General features: G+C 37.6%; 1 protein-coding gene across 50 annotated transcripts in view; it reads left to right on the forward strand.

Annotated features, from left to right (window-relative positions):
* Positions 1 to 21,764, forward strand: part of RIMS2 (regulating synaptic membrane exocytosis 2) — a 489,705-nt gene that overhangs the window by 396,646 nt on the left and 71,295 nt on the right. For 44 of the 50 annotated variants that reach the window (XM_049817916.1, XM_049817521.1, XM_049817544.1 and 41 more), the window contains 2 exons: positions 16,237 to 16,409; positions 17,449 to 17,697. In XM_049817916.1, coding sequence (XP_049673873.1) covers positions 16,237 to 16,409; positions 17,449 to 17,697 — 422 coding nt within the window. The remainder of the gene's footprint in view (positions 1 to 16,236; positions 16,410 to 17,448; positions 17,698 to 21,764) is intronic. The other 6 variants (XM_049817762.1, XM_049817778.1, XM_049817934.1 and 3 more) reach the window with 2 other exon arrangements.

A 21,764-nucleotide genomic window follows, 5' to 3' on the forward strand; every position in this document is an offset into this window, starting at 1 on the left:
GGGGTTTTTAGGAACAAAGGTAAAACAGAGACTGGCAACTAGCTGACACACATTTAAACCTCAAAGTATCATGAGGCTCATTTTATTTGTTTTATTAGGAGAAAATAATGACCTACAAAAAGGCAACGAAATCCAGTTATGTAATACAGCAATTAGTAATAGCCAGTAATGTAGTAATTAGGAATATAGTATATTAGAGCGACAAGGAACAAAGTTGGGGTAAAAGAGGTAAAAGAGCAGAGAAAAACTGAAATTTTTGCAGAACTGATGACAAGATTATTTAGCCAAATGTAGAAAAGAGTACACCAAATAGAGAATAATACAAAACACCAAATAGGACTTTCTAACTCCACCTTTAATGATTCATTTGATGATAAGACTGAAACTTTCTACATCATCAGATGTAATGCTGCAGTTCCTGTTAATCAATAGCCACAATTCAGGTTTTAGATGTGAGCATAATTCTCTGTGTTTGGCATAGGAAGCTAGTAGTATTAGGCATACTAGCATGCAACTTTGCAATCTTCTAACTGATTAGCAAGACCAAGACAAATTAAGCTGTGGAAAAGAAGAGTTAAGCATGCATTCAGTTTATTTGAGTAGTGTAGATGCTGCTGAAATGCCCTTGGAGCATGCAGACTCTGAAAAGCTGCAGTTCTTCAGACTGAGACACTTTGATTCAGCAATGAATCAAGTACCACCTTATGGGTTACCTGTGTGAGAGAATGTGCAAAAGGTAAGAACTGTAACACTGGAGGTGGAAGAGATTGAGTTTGAATACATCAGCGGCAGATCTCCTTAACGCTCAGTCTTGTCACAATGTGCAAAGGTGTCCAAGAACTGCTTTTTTCCTCTGAAACCTGTAGTAAGTAGTTGAGTCATTGGTACAGCTACATGTGGTATCCTTTGACCTGTGTTGGTTGAAGCATTTGATTTAATGGTGTTTGGGGAATGCCCTTGGCCCCTCCTTAAAAATCAAAACACAGAGCAGCAAAGATTGCTAGGAGAAATACTTGTCACTTTCCTTCTTGAAACCCTTGCAGAGGAGGGGTTGAACAAACATCCAAGGTAATAGGATGATGAGACCTTTGATATTCTTACTGTGTATAAGCTATAGTTGATTTATATTGGTTTCAAATTGGTAATTGTTTTTTAATATCTAAGCTTAGAGTTTGGGAGTTCTAGGAAGGTCATGATATGCCCAGTAATAATTTGATAATTTATAATAATTATGAATATACTTCTTTGATCCTATAATTGTTAAGGATGTAATTAGAAATATTCAAAACATTGAATAAAAAATGGAGGCTAGTTTAGTTATCCATATTGCCTCAAAACAGTGCAGAAAATGGAAATTTGTTTTGTGTAGCTTTCCTTTTAATGTACCAGTTTAAATTTTAAAATTTTAGATACCTGGATACAACTTTGAACGATGAAATAATTAGAATAGAGCTATGCTGAAGAATAATTAAGGCAAAAATTAACACAGATAATAACACACACAAATATTCCATGCAATTAATTTCTATAAAATACCTGTAAAACTAGGGGCCTAATGAGTAGAATTTGATAGGCTTATAAATGGGAATAGGTGTGCATAGTTTTATGGAACCCCTTCATCTTCCTCTTCGCCTCCTCCAAACCAGTAAGCTCTTTGCTTCAGGAAATAAACCAAACACCAATTAGGCTAAGGATTTTCCATATGAGGAAACTATTTAGTTACTGCCTGTTCCACGGCTTTTGTGCTTTCCTATGGACTAGTCAGTAATTGTATTTTTGGACAAGAAAATTGATAGCTAAACCAGCTGTCTGGTCTGGAAGGACAGGAACTGTCACTCTCAACAGCCCGTAAGTGCTCAGGTTACCTAATCAATCAATCATGCTCATTTGTGGTACGTAAGGAGTTTTACTACTCTCTGGCCCATAGTGCTGATAGCATTTATATTTCCAATCAAGCATTTTATTGTGGTTTTAATATAAAAAGTTTGTGGAATAAATTGCTGATGTTGCAGTCCTCGTTCCTATAAATACAGGATTTAAAGTTCAATTATAAGACTTAAAAATGTAGCTAGATGAAATAAAGTCGGAATTCTAGATCTGAGCTCTATACGCATGGTAATGTAGAAAACATCTCTTCTTTCTTTTCTATTTTTATCAACCTGTATTTTGCTGATGGGTTAAAAGTAATTTAGTGACTTTGAATACAGGTGCGGATTGGTGTGATTTCTAGTATTTTCTTCTTTAGTCAATGATATCCAAACTCTCAGAAAAGATTTCGGTTGCTGTCATTTTCTTTTTTTCATTGAATTCAAGCTCTCTTTTAATTTATTTTGGTTTTGATGCTTTTCTAATTTAGTTTTTAATCTTGAGTATCCATGTCTCTATTAGAGATTCATGGTATTGTAAACATAATACTGTGGTTAACACAAATACTGCGGTTAACACAAATACAGCATTCACATATCATGGTTATGGCTGAAACATAAACATCTGACAATAGACTCATACTGGCTGTCTTTATCTGTCAGCACGTACTTTTTATTGTCAGCCATTTTCTTAGTTTTTATGTAAGCTCCTATTGCTAATCATATATCTAGAAAGCAGAGGTTAAATACATTATACAATGTTGTTAAAGTACTTTGTAATTTTACAATGAATCTTAAAGAGAAAGTAAAAAAATAAAATCAACAGTCTATTTTGGCTCTGAATATTCATCAGTTACTGGAGTTTATTGGAAGAAAAAGGATTTTCAACAGCAGAAAATGACCTTTTTACATTTAAAAAAAAAAAATACTGTGTAACACAAAGTCTTGAGTTTTACAGTAATGAGTTAAATATTCTTTTGCAAAAAAGCAATTATTTTCCAGAAAAAATTATTTTATCAAACACCTATAAATCAAATATACATCAAAAGGTATATCACATCAAAAGATTTCTATCAAAGCCAGATTCAATTATGTGATTGTAACCATTCCCTGAATAATCAAATTTTAAAATCACCTGAGTGCTGTTTTGACCAACTTCCAGCCAGAGTAATCACTGCAATTTATCTTAAATCCTTTCAGCCTTTTTGTAGTAGAAGATATTTTCCTTTCAGAACTGCTTTGTATAGACATGTGAATTACTAAACTGTTAGTCTATCTTGTTTCAAAGTGGCTATCTTTTCATAGTAAATTCAATTATTTCTGTTTACAGTTCTTATCTGAATTTAAGCTGTAAAGAAGTTCCAAGATGCTATTGAACTGAGTAACAATTAATGTATAAAATAGTGTGACTGTGCTTGAATTAATTATCTAAGATGTGCTGAAACTGATGTTATGCTGATAATAAATGAGAAAATCTATGGAAAACAAGAAGGAAAATTAACTGGGAAATATGTACTAAATATCTGGGTGCCAAAGTGTGACATTCAAAAATAGAGAATATATGAACTTAATTGAATCGCTGCAACAGTCAGAGAGCTCCAAGAAATGAGAATAATCATCTATGATAAGATGTATCACACCAGACTGCAGTCTGTGCCACTTAATTCTCTGCCAGGCAGAAAAGGCGCAAAAAGGACATTATTCGCGTTGGACAGATAACAAGGGTAGAGCAGTGGTTTCGGCTAGATGGAAACATGTTTGCTAGATCAATTTGCTAGGCTGTTGACCTTGAAAAAACAAGGAAAGGGCGGCACGCAGGTAGAAAGGATAGACCTGAAGTCCCAGCGCAGTGCTTGCATGAAGCCTGCTTGAACGCGTAGGATTCAAAATGAAGAAGCAGGACCTTTGTCTGCTTCGCGGCGGGTGGTTCAGGGGCCACCGAGCACTACCGGACACTACGAGAGGCAGGAGACCAGCCCGGCTCTCCGGTGCTGCAGCAGCCTGAGAAGGTGCTCCTGGGACGGCCCGCGAGAGCCGCTCCCCACGGTTCCGCTGGGCATGCCTCAGAGGGAGGATTTGCCCAGAGCTTACCGTCATCATCTGGAATTCTGACTCTAACGATGAGGCCTGTGAAGTGGTTTTAGCAGTGTGGCTGTTTTCTTCAGCTCGGTCTCTGGGAGTTCAGCTTCTCTTGATTAAACGGGTTGATTTTCTTTGATGGCAGCCACAAAGTTATCAGTGGAAATGTTGCCAGTTTATCATCCTTTTCCCAAACAACAGATTTGTGGTTCTGAGGAATTTTTGCCATCTGTCATGCAAGAAAAAAAGCTATGTATCTCAATCAGATTTCCCCAAGGTACTGCATTTTTTTGATTCTTTTTTTTTTTTTTGAAGTATCTTAACTATATCATCTCTTGGAGTTAATTTTAGTGAATATAATGGTGTCTTCAAGCATCTGTACTGCAAGTAGTATATACGAAGGATTTGGATGGATATGTAACACACCACCATTATTCTGTAGAAGCTGGTTCTGCGTGATCGAGCTAAGCAAAGTAGGGTCAGGACCTTGGAGTCTCAGCATAGAGAGGGCCTTCTTTTGTAAAGCCTTAATGCCTTCAGCAACACTTCTAGTGAGAATGTTACTAAACCATGACATTACCTCTGTGGCCCTTCTAACCTATGGTATTTCTGACTGTCATTTGTTGGAAGTAAAGTCTTTGCTTACAAGAATTATTCTTGATTTAGTGTTAGGCAATACAATATTTTCTTCAGTAATACATCAGAAGGAATATTATCCTCCTTCTGCAGATGGAAATCATTGTTTTAACAGAGGTTTCATTGACAGTCTGGAATCAGCTAATAACAAGAAATAACAAGAAAAAAAATAAAAACAGTCCTGAAAATTTAATCCTTACTTCTGAACAGAGTAATAATGTACCCCAAAGGTGTTCATTTTTATAATACAAAAAGTAGAACAGTTAAATTATTGCAGCAAACTTATTCTACTACTAGTAATCCAAGATAGGAGAAAAAGAAATTTTAGCAAAATTACCAAATAAATTAAGGTCTGCATAAACAAAACGTCTTTCTTTTTTTTCCCATAAAAGAACATCTTGTCCAAAATCTTTGCCTTGAATATATAGAGATTTTTCATCTAATAACCTTAAGTAGCATGCTGAAAAGAAGTTTGGAAATTGTGTTTCTTCCGGAGTTAGTTTATGCTGAGGAAAAAAATTCATCTATCATACAACAAGTTTTGTCATGAAGTTCAACTTGTGTTATGACAGTAAAATTTATCTGATATATCTTTTTTCTTTAAACTATGCAAAATATTTAAAAGCTGTTTTATTCTTTTCCCTGTATAGAGTGTCTTAGATCCATTAAATTTCAGAGAACCAGGATGCATCATCCTGTTTCTGTTCTCTATCAAGTGACACATGCCATCAGGTAAAAAACAATTCTAGTGATTTGCATACTTCTGCAGTTTAATCCGAAGCAACTAGCTAATTAGTAATATCTGCATTTTATGTAGTTTGAATATGATTTTCTAAAAACAAAATTCAAAACACTGTGACATAGTTTCCTGTATCTAAGAGATGATAATGCAAATTCACTTCTGGTAAACAGGCTGACTTTCAGTTTCAATAATTGTAAAGTAACTTGGGTGGTTTTTAGAAGGCAGTTAGAAATGTTTCCTTTCCCAATTCTAAACTAGTTTCTAGTCACATAAATTTAGGAAATGCTATGCTAATGGTATGCTAAGGAAACATCTGTAAAATGAAAATAACTTCAAGGGTTCTCATAATTCATAAAGAGTTTTTGACCCCAGAATAGTTCCAATATAGATACCTGTCTTGTGAAATGATCTAAATTTCTCATACAGTTTCAACTGACTTGTTTTTTGTTTCTTTTCTGGAAATATTACATATTATTATCTGTTAAAGTGTTCTATGTGATAAAATTGAGGTTGTAAGTAATGTCAATAGGTGTTGCATATTTTCTGTGAAAGTGAATTCAAATTAACCTTACAAGCAAGGAAATAAGTTAAATTATTATAGTATTTACAATGCGATATGACAGACATAAGTAATACATGTTTTCTAATTAGTCCCTCTTTGAGAACTGAAGCACAATGACTAAAGAGCAAAAGAGAGAGTTCAGTTTCTCTATTCCCTAGGAGCGGTTTGCATGCTCAGAATCTCCCTGCAGCCTTTTTTCCCCTAGTTGCAATGTAACAAGGGTAAAGCTGCTGAGGAAATACATTTTAGGGAAAGGTAATGTTTTCTAAGCAGTTTAACTTGCCTATGGAGGGATAAGGAGATGGGGAGATGGTGGTGTCTACATCTTGCAGATTTGTTTCCCAAATCTGTAGACAAATTATCAGCTGAGCTCATGTATTTCTTATTGTACAGGGATTTTCCAAGAGGTATCCTAATAATCAGTGAAAACAAGAGATTAAGAGAAAGAAGTATGGGACCTTCCGTCAAATCATGGAGGCTACCCTCTGATGTCTATGGATTTAAGGACTTAAAAAGTGGAATCATAGAAAGATATATTTATATCCTTAGGCACTTCTGCTTACAGGTATAAGCACTCACCAGATGTCCCATGTGTCAATCCAGCTGTTCTCTTTAGCATGAATTCCTTTGAAGGTGCTGTGTCCAAGGACAAATTCAGTGAAAGTCATAATTAAATGTTACATAGGGAAAGTAGGATTATGGGGGAAGTTCACATCTCTGTTCTCAAACCATCAGGTATGCTAAAATACTTAACAGGCTTTTGGGGTGAAATAAAGTGTAATGAAACAGAAATTCTGTGATAAGAAAAGATGGTTGCCTTTCCATCTCTTTTTATTTGTTTTTGGTTTCATGATCCAAGGACTGAAAGAAATTATGGAAATGTAGTTTAAAATCCAGGTTAAATGAGGACTCCTTAAAATGCATATTGTTTGACTTCCTAGCTTGTGTTTGCAAAGTAACATCTCAAGGAAGCCCAAATTAGGTTGAACAATCAGAGGCAAAAGAGGATTTCTTAAAACCGAAATCCTGCCTCGTTAGTCTCTTCGAAAAATAAGCTGCTGCCTGGGTGGCAGGACTGCATGAAGTGCAAGAGATTTTGAGTGCAGTAGTGATCGAAATGGCATGTGAACAGCTTGAGGAACAGAAGCAAATACAGGAAGCACACTTTGATTCTGTTTATCCAACGTAAGTAGGATTCCCTAGAGACAGAAGACTAAACCAGACCAGAAAGAGAACTAAGAGTTATCACTGAAACTGAACCCATTGAACAAGTGAGTTAACTGTAGGCAGGCTCACCAATTTGTCCTAACAAACATGCTGGAGTTCTCCAGGAGATAAAGCACTGGACGTACCGTTAAATGCAGTTGCACAGTAGATTGTGAAGCCCTGGACACCTGCATTTTTGTAATCAACCTGACTTGAACAGCTCAGATATTTTACAGTGAGCAGCGTCCATGATGATGCATCTTCAGGAGACTTGGCACAGTGTTCTGGAATGCTAAAGGATTGCTGATCTCTATTTTAAATAGATACTGTTCCTTCTGTATAAGACAGTCGAGAAGTTAATCTGTGGCAATTAAAAAGACGTTGATGAGTTTGAGAAGATTTACATCAAGAGTTTATCACCCACCATCACAAAGCCAGACTGTGGACCTGTTTCTCTAAAGTGAAACTTGGTGACTGACTCCGCCCTGTTTTAAATAGCAGTTAAAAATCAGGAGAAGGTCAGCACTATGAAGGGAAATTTAGACAGCAAACATTTCAAATAAATCTTAGAAAGAGCTTTGTTTTATTTTCCGTTTTGCCTGCTTTCCTGAGTTACTTTCATGTCAGAAAAAGGGGACTGATGGACATCCTCCTACCCTTAATTCTCATTAAAGGGTTCTTCTTTTGAAGCTCATACTTATTTACCTTCATATTATGTAGACTCATATTTCTTCAAGATCTTTGCTTTTGTTCAAAAATTGTTGGGAATATTCTGGCTACATGAGAGCATTCCATGGTTCACCTATAACTTATTAAGGCATGTTTGAATCATCAGATCTTGTAACAAGGTGAAGTTCATCCACAGGACACACGAGATTTTCTATTCATTCCAATTTATATAGTCAATTACAGGTGTTTCATCCTAGCTGTATGCTATACCTGGATCTCTCTTCTACCTCATTTAATCAGATTCAGCTAGAACCATGGAAAAGATGACCTTACTTTAATATTCAGACTATGAAAACTCTTCTTAAAAATCTCAATTACTTTCCTTGATAGATAATAGAAATTAGTTGTCTTTTTTTTTTTAAAGTAGATGTCTAGTTCTATAGTACATGAGGCATACTACCGAAGGATGCAGGCCAGTGGTGGTAGTCTTTTGTTATTATGAAATGTCATGTCCGAGAGTCCTGTTCCAATAACTTGATGATTTGGAGTAAAAGCTCTCTCTGTGGGTAGTGACTTTAAGGTAGCTTTTGATGAGATATTATGAAACACCTGCTTGGCTGTTATAAACCTTATGTTTTCACTCCAGTGTGCAACACATCTTGGCTTGCCTTTTAAGGAATTTTTTGAGGTGATGCTTAAAATTGCTCTTGTGTTGTTTCACCTGTCTTCTACTTTACCTTAAACAACAGTTTTTTACTCAATGTGTTTTTCATAGGACAGATGGGATTTTAAACAGTGTCTTTGTGATTTTTAACAGTCTTTGAAATAATGTGGTAACTTCATATGCCCCAGCAGAGAGTTTTCAGTGCTCTCTCCTTTCAAAAGATTAAATAAGAATGCTTAGTTCCCTTGACTGGAGGAAGCTACCTTTGTGAATTAATTCTGCATCTATAACAGCTTGATTTCAGAACAGATATCAGTGCAGCTGAAATTAGAGGTTGTCTTGATCTTCCAAAAGTCATACTTTATGAAAAAGCACATCAGAACAAGAGACTACTTGGTGTTTTGAAACTGACTGCAGGAACAGATTTTTTTGTAGGAAGACAAACTTGTTGACAAGCTAATTCTCAAGCTCACTAAAAGACCCAAATACTTCTTAAGAGCTGCTTTCTACTTTACCAAATATTTGCAGGTCCTGTAAGTTCTCCTTGATGTAATCCCAGAATATTTTCTAGTGCTTTCCTATATCTATTTCACATTGTGCACTTATAGGGTTCTTAAAAAAATTGCAACATATGCCAACATATGTTAAGGAGATGATTTTTTGTCTTTTGCTTTGGCTTGCCTCTAGACTGCCTCCCTCTAGATTTCCAGTTATCCATTGGCGGCTTCTGCATTACTGCTGCCCTTGCAGTTTCTTCTTCAGCTCCTGGATCACCTTGACCCGTAGGATGACAGAGTAATTGGGATTGGAGGGGACCTTGGGAGCTGTCTAGTCCAACCCCTAGCTTAAAGCAGGGTCAGCTGTGAAATCAGCACAGGTTGCTCAGAGCTTTGTCCGGTCAGGTCTTGAAAACATTCAAGGATGAAAGCTGCACAATTTGTCTGGGCAACCTGATCCACTGCTTTATTGTACCTGTGGTAAAAAAGTGCCTTCTTATACCAGCTAGAGCTGCTGTGAATTGCTTGGCTCTGTCTTTTTGACATCCTCCCTGTATGACTCTCTTAGGTACTCCCAAAGCCATCACTCCTCCAGGCAGAACAAGCTCAGCTCCCTCAGTCTCTCCTCATAGGGCAAATACTCTGGCCCCAGCCATCTTGGTGGCCTCCCAATAAACTCATCCTAGTTTACCAACGTCATTGTTGTACTTTGGGTCTCAAAACTGGATACAATATTCTAGATGTGGTCTAGTGATTGCAAGTAAAGGGGAATAATCGCTCTCCTTGATCTGCTGGTTATGTTCCAGTCAACACAACCAAGGCTGCCTTTCTTTGCTGCCAGGGCCCACTGCTGACTTGCTCAATCTTTTTCATTGTTCAGTTTTAATTTACTAATTTAGCAGTAGGATGCTGTTTGCAACATTGCTTAGTCGCATAGTGAAATCAGGTTTTAGGAGCTCCTTTGTAAGACTGTATACATGAGCACTGGTTAGTGAAATCAATAAACAGATGGCACCAAACCACTAAGGGAAGGATGTGAGAACTTCTGAAGTAGGGGTTTTTTTCATATGTTCAACAGAAATATGGATGTTCCTTTTTACCAACATGTTTCAATTGGTGGCCTAACTTTACTGGAGATTAGGATGGTTTAGAAAGTGAGGTTTGCAAATCAGGTTACAGTTAGTTCTTTTTATTTAAGGTAGAAGTAGATTGGGATGTTCTGAATAATGGGAAAAAATTATGTTGGATAAGGAATGGAGGCAAGGAATGGATGTACAGGAAACCACCTTACATCCAGCTAGATTTACTGGTTCAAGAACTGTACTGCTCAGAAGTAGCAACACCATGTGTAGCTCTCTCGTTTATGCTAGTGCAAGACAAGAATGCCAAGAGAGGCACAGTAGGGCCAGGGTCAGGAGATCAAGGGGTGCCTAATGCAGAGCAAGAATGGGCTGAAGAGAGAACAGGGTTGGAACAGTGCCAGTGGGACTCACCAGAAGCAAAATACAGGGCTAAGAAAGCAGGATCCAAGAATTAGGAATAAAAAGGAGGAATACAGGATAGGATCCTGGACTAAAAAGCAGAAATCAGGATCAGCAGCCAAGAATTAGTCTGAGCTAGAACTGGTTACAGCTCCATATTGAGAAGCCCAAGGCAACTGTGCAGCTTATTATATACCTAATACCAGAGCAGTGCAAGAATTAATGTCCCTGGTCAGTCCTTCAATCTCCCAAGGGACTGATGGATGCTATGTGCAGCTGATAGCTAAAGCAGGGCTGGCAAAGTCTGACCTCGCTAGATGTACCTCAGTTGCCTTGATGGAGCCTGACAGGAGTGACAAATGTATGCACAGATTATTGAATTGGCTAAGTATGAATTACATGCAAGGGCAGATTCATCATAGCCTTCATCTTGGGTTTGTGTGTATGCAAGCTATAGATTGAACATATATTCTCTCTATGTATTCATTTGTATATGGTATTTTGTAAAAAGGGCTTAGAATCTTTTGCTCTATATAAATGTAATGTTGTTATAAATTTTAGTAAGTATTTGGTTTCATTTTTAATGGCAGACTTCATTAGGCAGCCATTAACAAAGGTTTTAGGAAGAATCAAACAATCCAATAACATTCATTCAAATGATGTGTGTAACTAAACTTTTCAATGCCTTTAGAGGCTGTGAACTTGCACCAAAAGCTACAGTTGGAATTACAGAACATTTCGTACAATTGCTGTGCTCTGGCTGCTCGAGAGCTTTTGTCAGCAGGGCAAAGAACTATTGAAACAGTCCAGAATGGTTCTTTAATCCTCTTCTAGGAGCACAATGGACAATTGTCTGAAACATCTTCCCAACATTTTGATCAGTAAAAACATTGACCAGATTTGCATGTTCCTATGTAAATGCTAGCAAATAAAAACTGATGAGTAGACTATAAAACAGAAGAAAAAAAAGATAATAAAATAGAAAGACGGTTGGAAATCACTGACAATTTCAATTGCCTGGACAACTGCATGACTGTATAGTCCAAGATGGAAGAGTGGTAACAATAGATTAAAGCAATATAAGCCACTTTAAGACTCCCTTTGAATTTGAAGTTCCAAAACAGTTTCTTTCGAGAAATAAGTATCAGAGCAGTTGTAGCTCCATGTGGCTTGTCAGTCATACAGTGGTAGTTCACAAAGGGGTCAAAATGTTTGCAGAGGTTCTATTAGAAAGCAAAGCAGCTATTTCTTTTTCAGCTTTAATAATCTCGAATTCACTACTACAGAAAAGTAATCTATTGCAGCTACAAGATATTGGCACAAACACCTAACTGCCACTTTGTTAGGGTCTCCAGCTGATTATTTTACTAATGCAGGGGAAAGGGCTTTTAGAAACTTTAAAACTTGTTTGATAGAATCTGTAATAATGAAATTTATCCCATTCTTCAACACAGCAAAATATGACAAAATCAGCTTACTGTTAAAAATACAAAAGTGACTTTTAATCAACCCTCTGCTTGCAGCAGACTTCCTATTGTTGGAACAGCTTGAAGAGGCTGGCTAGTCTTACTGCTTTATGGGTCGTAAAGTCCAGAATGCTGCCTATGTTATATGAGTCTCGATTGGGTTGGAAATGAAAATTTAACCTTATTCCAATAAAAGAGGCATATAATTCCAGCATAGGGAAAAGTCAGGAGATAATTTTCCTACTGCTGTGGCTGTTATTTAAAAAAAGAAAAAAGAAAAAAAAATTAAAAGAAACAGTATTTAATTAACCTACGTAGTAGGCAAGTGCACTTCACCACAGCCTGGACCTCCTGATTGTCCAAACCGGGGCAGCTCTCAGTGCACGTGAGGCTCCCTTACTGGCCTCGTGCCCATATTTTCTTCTGTGGGAAATTGGAGCATACAGGGTAGTTGCTGGATCTGATGATCCAAACATGTGGCCGTGCCACCGCCAGGATCCAGCCCTGGGGGCTGCAGTTCCCCAGCAGTGTGCATTCAGAGAGTGCAGGCTCCTACAGCACGCTACGTAGGGACAGCAGTGGAGAGGGACTGGAAATGGTAGCAGTGTTTCAAGTATAATGGGTGGATGGCACTTGGTTAATAATGACCTTTTCAATCTAATAGTTGACCTTATCATACAGTTGGTGACATTTAGAAAAAAAGAAAGTGTAATTAGGAGGAAGGAAACAAGGAGGTATATGAAATATATGATGATGTAATCCTTGTGGCAACTTTAGCCACACAAAACCTGAAGAAAGAATAGTACAAAATCATGCAAAAATGGTTCGTTTTACAGTCAGAGTGTATGACATGAAAGAACTAATACTTTTCTAAAATCAATATTCACACAGTGGAAGTACCATTTTACTGTTGAGGCAGAGAGCAAAGGAGAACTTCAGAAACTGCCTTATATAGAATTGCAATTTAAGAAACAAATGTAAAATTGAAACGCCAGCATGGCTTCTGTCAGACGAGCAGTATGTTTCCTTTTGTATTCTGTGCTGCAGTTACTGAAACACTAACATGCAATACACTCACTGTTATAATCCATTTCCTAAACGAAGTTAAGTCAGATATAAATTCAAAAGTAGACCTTAGCAGCAGAATAAAGAGCAATTTGGAGTGGAGTTAATGGATGAATGTGAGGTGTCTGAACTTTGTCGAGCAAGAAAGACAATTTAGGTTCAGTTTCTAGATGTTACTTTGGTAGGCAGCTCACAGATGCTGAGACTGTAACTCAGACAATGTGCAAATAAAACTTTTAAAAACAAATATTGTATATTAAGACATTCAGATTTAATGAAAGGATCCATTAACTTTCCCAATTTGAAATCTAAAACATCCTGAAATAGTGAAGGTCAAATAATATTTCTGTGCCATCTGACCCAATTGAAAACATTCGATGGGAAGTACCATTACATACAACTGAGAAAAAAGAGACAAGGTAATGATCTGATGATCTTTTTTCACATTATATTTCTGAAACGATTTACCTTTAAGTTACTTTTCTTGCCATAGCAATTATCAGTCTTCACCATATATCACTAGATTATTACTATTGCATTAGCTTCAAAAAAAAATACACTAAGGTTGTTTTATTTATGAAAATGTCGATTTGTTATATACAGCACTTTGCTATGAAAAACGTATTTTAAGAACTGATGTTCTCCAGGTGTGGAAATGAAACAGACAAAATCAAAACCATAGGGTTTTGAAGCTTTCAGTTTGCTGCAGAATGATTCTTTAGAAGTGCTGATACCCTTTGCTGCTTCATGTTGCTTGCAAGTATTTAATTTAGAAGGGCTCATTTCCATGGACTGCTTGGCAAGCTCAGTGTGGGATCTGCAGGTTGAGGTCTGTTATTCTATGAGTCACCACAAGTAATTACCTATCCCCTAATTGGAACGTAATTAACAATTCCATCAATCGTTATGTCGGGCACTACGGTCTATCTTATTTTCCCAAAGGATAGCCACATTAGGTCTGTAATGCTAGCAGTGTGCCTACCCTGAGGTCACTAGCCACTGTCAACACGACAGCTGTTCCTATAGGCGCACACAGCTGGGCTGTACGTTAGCTCTGTCGGGAGCCGGTAGCAGCGTAGCCTCGGCAGCACAGGGTTCGCACAGCAAGTACGTCTGCTTGGGAGCCTCGGCAGAGACTGAAGGCCCGAGGGCAGCTCTGCGTTGCCTTTTCTGTAGTGCGTGGTGGTAGCCCAGTACACCAGGCTGTACTTCCCAGTCCTGGTAGTTTTAGGCTAAACCAACACGAATTGCACTCATAACTTGGTCTTCAATGCAGAATTATTCTAGGGAGGGTTAGGTGGGTGGAACTGAATAGGTGGGACTCAATATATACACATTTCACCAGACATAGTTAGTTTTTTCTTCTCCAAAGGGCTAAGTAGTTGCTCTTTTAAAAGGAGTTGCTGGAAAAGAACAATCCTTTTATTCTGGTAGAATGTCCTATTATCTCTGCTGATCAGGACAGCTGTTTAATCATTGTTTTTATGTTCCCAAATGAATATATCAATAATAATATGTACTGTCTTCTTTATCAAGCAAAGATATTAAAGGCATCAGTAAAAACAGTCAGTAAATATTAGAACATTTAAACGTAATCACAGAGACACTCTGTGAGTTCATGTCTGACTAAGTGCACTCTCACACTTAAAGGCTGGGGAGGGCTCGAGTGGTTTGTCAATGGACACAAATACTCTAAATTAGTACAGATCAGGAAGCCAGCTGCAGCATGTGCAACCATTTTATGTAAGTGTGCAGTTCAGGTTGTGCTTGGTCACTGTCTGCAACATGTGTACAGCGTAACCTGCATGAGCATTTTTTTCTTTTTTATTTCATTCCTATGTCTTAAAATAGGCAAAATAACTTACTACTTCTAAGCGTAAAATTCATTTATGGTAAATAAGCACTCAAATGCTATTCTGAAATGCTATTTAGACACTGCACAGTCTTTCAGAATATTTCCCAGTGTAACATTCCTTGCAAGAGAACAGAAGGAAATGATCTGTGTACTTCATGAAAGACAGTTATTCTAAAACTATAAAAAATGGACAAATTTGATAGCCAAACCTGGACACCCTTCTCTTCTGCAGGACTACACAGATGTGCCACTTTACACTGTGAATTATTTTCTCCAGGTGGATGAGCCCAGTGTTGCTACCCCCAAGAGTTCAACAAGCCACTGATGTATTATGCAGATTATTTTCCCCCATTGTTCTCTTTCAGTCCTGTATGTGCTGCTCTTTACATCTTTCCATACTGTCTTCTTTCCATGGCAGCCAAACAACTAGCTGGTGATCATTGACAATTCATCTTGCAGTACTATTTTTCTGGAAAGATCATCAATAGTAACTCATCAGATTTCTGTATACACAGAAATGTCTGTGTATGAAGAGGAGAGGGAAAAATATCTTTCTGCTATTCATTATATCTGCACATAGTACAATGCAGAGTGGCACAGACTTAGCATTAATCTAGAGCTAACTTGTGTAACAAGAAAAAATAGCCATAATATTTTGTTTGGATCTAACTTGAATACCTCTGCAAAATATTGCTTTATGTTATATGGCCACCAGTCACCTGCCAGTTCCGTGTTTGGAATATACTGTTAAAAAGTTCAAATACTATTGTAATTTTTTAGTTTCTGAGGTATTTGTACATTGTCAGTACAAATTATCTCTAGTCCTGTCCCATTCTTTCAGACTTCCCAGCCCAGCAGTTCAGCAACATGCATGGTTTGTTTGCACAGCTACATCACTTTGTCCTCTGGTTTGATAATCTCATCTATCTATTTACTTTAAAAAAAAAAAAAAAATAAAAATCAACATTTGTCAACTAGAAGCTTTTGTAAATAGGCTAGGCCCCAAAAGAGACACGTATTTTATAGATAGCATGAAGCACATTCTGTCTTTTGTTCAATTTTTCATGAGCTCAGTAATCATGGGCAAGTCATTAAATCTCTCTGCTTTGCTTTGTGCACTGGTGAAACAGTTGCAATAAGAATATTCTGTGATGGTTTAGATGTCTTTGCTAAAGTGTGTGAAACCTTTGGAAGAGCTGAAAGTTTTGTACAAGTCAGTCTATGGAAGAAGCCGAGGAGCCAATAGCTTGAATGGGCTAGCACAGCAGAGTAAAATTAATAGAAACCAAGATATAACTTGTACTCTGTATCAGTTAAAAACATCATTATAAAAATTCAGGCAGTCTGGTGACAAAGGCAGTTTAGATAGCATCAGGGACCAGCTCCATAGCTGATTCATGGTAATATGTCACTGACAACATCTGTATCCTTGTCCCTTTCCTCTTACAGTATCGGTCAGGACGGGATCCTCAGCGAGGCTCAGACAATGTTTCCAATAAGTCTTCAGACAGCGATGTCAGTGATGTCTCCGCTGTGTCACGGACAAGCAGTGCTTCACGGTTCAGCAGCACAAGCTACATGTCCGTCCAGTCAGAGCGTCCAAGAGGAAACAAGAAAATAAGGTGAGTGCGAGGAGCTGTAGCGCCAGCCATAGCCGTGTAATTTAAGTAACTGAACATTTGTCAATACTTGTGTTTGAAATTAATGTTTTGCCTAGGTTGAAGTTTGCAGGGAAATTGCAAAATACTGGTTTAAGTGACTTCTTCATCTAGTGCTTTTTGAAGCCTTCATGGTATCTGTTTTTAGCCAAGTTTTGTCATCTTGGGTTATACTAACATACCCTAAAATAACAAACATGTGCTGTCAGCAAGCTTTAGATACACTTAGATTTGTACTTTCTGAAAACCATTTAGTAAAATAAGGTAGCTGAAAAGACAGTTTAACTTGAAAATTTGTGCCAGCAGTGTCACAGGCATCTTAATTTCCTTTTAAATTAGACCTGCTGAACTTTTATAGAAGTCTTATTTAATACTTACACAGATGAATTCAATTTATTTAATATTTACAGTAGTCCAACTTAACTGTAAGCGTACAACCATTGAAGTACTCTTCAACAAGATGTACGCAGTGTATCTGTGAGCAAAACACAACATCGCCTTTGCCTGCGCCCTGTGCACACTCGGAAGAGCTCTACCTGTAGAACGAATGAAAGATTGTTTTTCTTGGAAGGTGTAACCCATCTGCAGCTCTCAGCAAAATTCAATGCCAGCCTATATTAATTCTCAGAAAATTGTCCTCTTGAGAGGAATAGTGTGTTTGAAAAGATTGTTTAAACATCTACTTATATGAGCACTGTTAGGACCACATTGTTTCTGTCAGTTTTGTATACATTTCTAAATGTGATGTATTGCCATGCAAATTTTATTCGAAGAGGGACTTAGACACTGTCCTAAGAAAACATCCCAAGGTTCTCTAAGAGTAGGCTTGAGTCTTAGCCAGCATGGTTTAACTTATGACTGCTTCCATCTTTTAGATTTTATTTCCTTTCTTTTGCATTTCCTTTCTTGTGAGTTCATGCATGCTCTTCTCCATGACCTTAACTTTAATTTATTCTTTTCTTTTTTCTTTTTGCATGTCTTTGTCAATTTTTGTTGACTTCAGAAGGACAAGGGATATAGAGGGAAAAAAAGAGGGAGGGCTGGAAGGGGATGAACAAAATGGAATATTTCCTGAGGAGGAAGAAAAAGAGGAGGAGGAGGAGGAGGAGGAAAAAGCAAAGGAGCAAGAAATTAATGAAAAAGGGGAAGGGCAAGAGGTGACAGAGAACTGTGATAAGGAGGAAATCAAAGGATCAGGGCATGATGAAAAAGCTCAAGAAGACCAAGCTGAGGAAGGGAAAGAGGATGACAGGTAAAATATACTTCTGTTTCTATAGACCTATTCTTCTTCCTCCTGTACCAGGACCCTACTTGTCGTCCCTTTTTTTCCCTTTTGCTTAGCTTATTGTCTATATTCCCTGCAGCTTTTTTTGTTTTCAGTCATGATGCTTTCATATGTAAGCAAGTTTCACTCTGAGCTTCAGTGAGCTTGTTCTGCATACCAAATGATGCAGCACACTAACTTGACTTATTATTATGCATGCAACTACAGCATATTATTTTTTAAATTGGTTTAGACTAGAGTTTGAGTTTGACTGTAATAAACAATAGAAATTATAAGGCTCCTTATTATATTACCTGCTTGAATTATTATTTCAGGGAAAAATCTTTTGTTGAGTGATATCTCATCGATATCAAAACCACCTTTAGTTCCATTTGTGACAGTGCTAAAGAAGATAATTTGGAATTTTTTTTGTAATCTTCTTTGTGTAGGCTCATAAATTTGCATATTGATCGACAATCGACATGGATAAGCAGAGTCTTCCCTTTGTTTTTATTCCATGTGAATAGCTGTCATGGGTTGCTGTATTGTGGAGGGGTTGTGTACATCTGCTGCTCTAATGTGTCCAGAAACATTTCAGCACAATTGGTTAAGGTTTTATCAAATAAGATTCTGGATTTATACATTTTACCACAATTACTTTCAACCATGACTTTTAATGTAAATGAGTGACATTTTGTATTGCAAAATCCATGTAATTTGCATTAAGAGAAATACAATATACCTTTTTTCTTCATTAGCAAAAAATGAGTTTGAGATTTGCTGAATATTCTTGAACCCCTTCTCACCTACACCAGAATGGCAGAAAATCTCAGAAAAAAATACTTTCTTTTAACCTGCTAATTCTGCACTATCTATAGATAACTTACACCTGTAAAACTGTGCTCATATATATTAGGGAAAGCACAGAGCACTCTATGGCAATCCACTTTCTTCCTTTGCTATAGACTTACATGTGTACATGCCTGTACGTACACGCACACATGAACACGCACAAAGCAAAGGTGGTACAAAAAGAGTATCAAAATGCATAGTGTTCAGTCTGGGGTGATATGGACCAATATAGCCATGCTACTGCTTTTATTCATTAAGTGCCATCATTCCTTCACTCGTGAATGCATTTTAGAACTCAGCAGAAGCAGTTGTTTAGAAATAGCTGTCTTTAAGACTGCCTTGGCATATGTGTTCCAGGGACTGCTAAATGGTAGTGTGGGAAAGGATATTTCAAAGACCTTTTTCTCTCCCAGCCCTCACTAAGTGCCCAGTTTAATGGATCTGGAAGTCCTGCCTCTCAAAAAGCATGACCCTGTGTCTGCTTTCCAGCTTTCACTCACATTAGTCTTCAGACAAAACACTGTCCCTCACAAAAAGTCCTCCTTGAGAAACAAGTTCTTGTGCCCCGTGCCGGCTTGTTCCTCTGCTTGTTAGCTGCTCTCTGCCTTCAGGAAGAAGCAGCAGAAGTCAGGAGTCCCTACTTAATAGAGAAACAAGATATTATTAAGAGACTGCTGTGCAGTGACTTTTGTTCGTGTTTTAGATTTTGGCTCCCAACCTGGAAACCAGCCTCTAGTATTATTTGCTCACTTTGCCCATATTGACCACTTTTAGTATGTAAGTTATGAATAAAAAGGAAAGTTTCTCTAAATCCACCTTCCTTTCCCAAGGTACAATAAGTGCTCATCTCTTTAGTATTGTGTGAACATTCTTCTAGGTAAGAAACAAACTGAAAAGCACAGATTGATTCTGATATAGATATAGGTACAGCTGTAGGTATATGTATATATTTATATACACACGTAATTGTGTCTCAGTAACATACTGAAGTAGCATGACATGTGTATTCAGTGGACAAACCCAAAGGCAAAATCAATCCTAAGCATTGTTGTAAATTCAGTGCCTTCTGCTTGCTTGTTTGGCAATTAATAAGATACCTTATAGCTGGAAATTTATAAGGTACTTATAAGATAAGTTAACAACTTCAGCTTTCCAAAAAAATGTTTTCAGACACGCCGCCAATATTAAACAATCACCAAAGCATCACTTAATAATTAAACATATCAATATGTATTTGAGAGGCCCAACAGAACCGAAGCAGCCAGTTCATCTGTCACAGAACAGTAATAAATTATCACCTAGTTCTTGAGATCTTGGGCATCAAGAAAAGATATATTGCAGGTGGGAATTTTCAACATATATTTTTACTTCAGAGGTGCATCTGTAGTTGAACAGCAGTCGCCTTTCCTCTGGGCAATCTGGAACACAGGGGCTGCTCTCAATCACTCCACCATCAAAAATTAGCTCATTAAGGATACATCATACCTCTTGATGTCACTGTGCTTATATACTTTATGAGTAATGGTAATAGTCACACTAAGGGCTTCAATCTACTGAGATCATAGGTGGGTTCAATGTAAATTAAATGACCGTGAAGACAGATATCCATCATGGATTCATCCCATGCCTATTTTAAAGAGTCCCTCAGCACAATAAACTGCATTAGCTTTTGGAGCACTGGAGCACAATAAATCAATAAATCTTTTTTGGCAGAAATAGTTGCAGCATCAGATTTTGCCTTCATTAAACCTTGTAAAACTAAACCTTGGCATATGGTTAACCTATAGGGAAAACATGATTGTGTTCTTTCTTGGCAATAAATGTTAGTGAACAGAAAGCATGGGTCAAGCTTCCCTGTTTTGTAATTTTTAAGGATTCCTTATGTACAGTACCCTGACATTATTTCTTATTCCAGCTCCCTGATGATATCAGGGGCAAAAAACCCACTCTCAGATCTACTGTGTGAGCACTCATGATTTTTATTGCAGGAAATCTGTTTAAGATTGCTCTAAATCTTAACCTTCCTTAATATTTCTCTAAACATCAATCCTAAGCAATAATTCTGATAGTCAGGATAGTTTTGTTTTATCATATGAACACAGAACAATTGTAATCACAGAGCAGGATTTCACTATGCTACACGCTGTAGAAATATGGAAGAAAAATACAACCTCTGTTCCAAGCACATGGAGTCTAAATCAGAAGATGACATATGAGTCCAGGGAGGGAAACACACAGAAGAATTAAGAAATGTTCCACATGACAGGAGTTAGTTACAATACTGAGTTGAGGACATCTTGACAACAGAGAGTACTAAGGAGAGATTTGAAGAAAGAAAATAAGATAGCTTTGAGAATGTTTCTGGAGAGCTCTTTTCAAGCATTAGAGGCAATGAGGGAAAAACAGGAGGTGCTTACTAAAAATATATCAAGTGGATGATGGGGCAAGTCTGATGAGCAGCAGGAGCTGGTCTCTCAGTCCTGAATGTGAGAAGATAAATGCGATGAGGCACAACTGCTAAAATACTGGAAAATAAAGATGACTTATGTACAACTAGATAAAAGAGATTATAGCTTTTTACCAATGTATGGAGAAAGGTGACACAGCCAAATTAAAAGGCTATGAAACTTATCTTTCCTACAGTATCCTGGAAGGGATTAGGGTAGGTAAATTGCCAAGGCTGGAGAAAAGCACTGCAGTAGCTGGGTGTCTGAAATGGTGAGAGAGTAAGCCAAACAATTAGCTGTGTGAGTGGACAGAGAGGGTAGAGCTGTGAAATAGAAAGCATGCGCAAGTCACAAAAAGGTGGACCTAATATGAAGCCTGAATTAAAAGGCCTGCCCAAATAGCAGGTCTGAATGACACACGTGATCCACATGGCTGGGAGAAAAAGCAGAAGAGAGGTCTTGGAGGGAATTACTAAGTTTAACAATACCGAGTTGAGATCGGTGATTTACAAGGAGGTGCCAAAGAAAGAGGTTTTAGTGTAGGCAGGAGGGAACAAGGGAGGCAAGAGGGAGTTTTTATTGCAGAGGGGATAATGCTTTGATGTCCTATTGATGAAAGGATGATGTTTGAGGGACAGCAATAGAGGAGACAGTGCTACAGCCCTATGGGACCATCACAGTTAACTGGGTGGGCAGAAAATGAGAATCTGCTAGAGCACATTTTGAATGAAAGGTTAGAGAGAGAAAAAAATTGAG

This window comes from Accipiter gentilis, chromosome 2, assembly GCF_929443795.1.
Source record: "Accipiter gentilis chromosome 2, bAccGen1.1, whole genome shotgun sequence".
NCBI classification, from domain to species: domain Eukaryota; kingdom Metazoa; phylum Chordata; class Aves; order Accipitriformes; family Accipitridae; genus Astur; species Astur gentilis.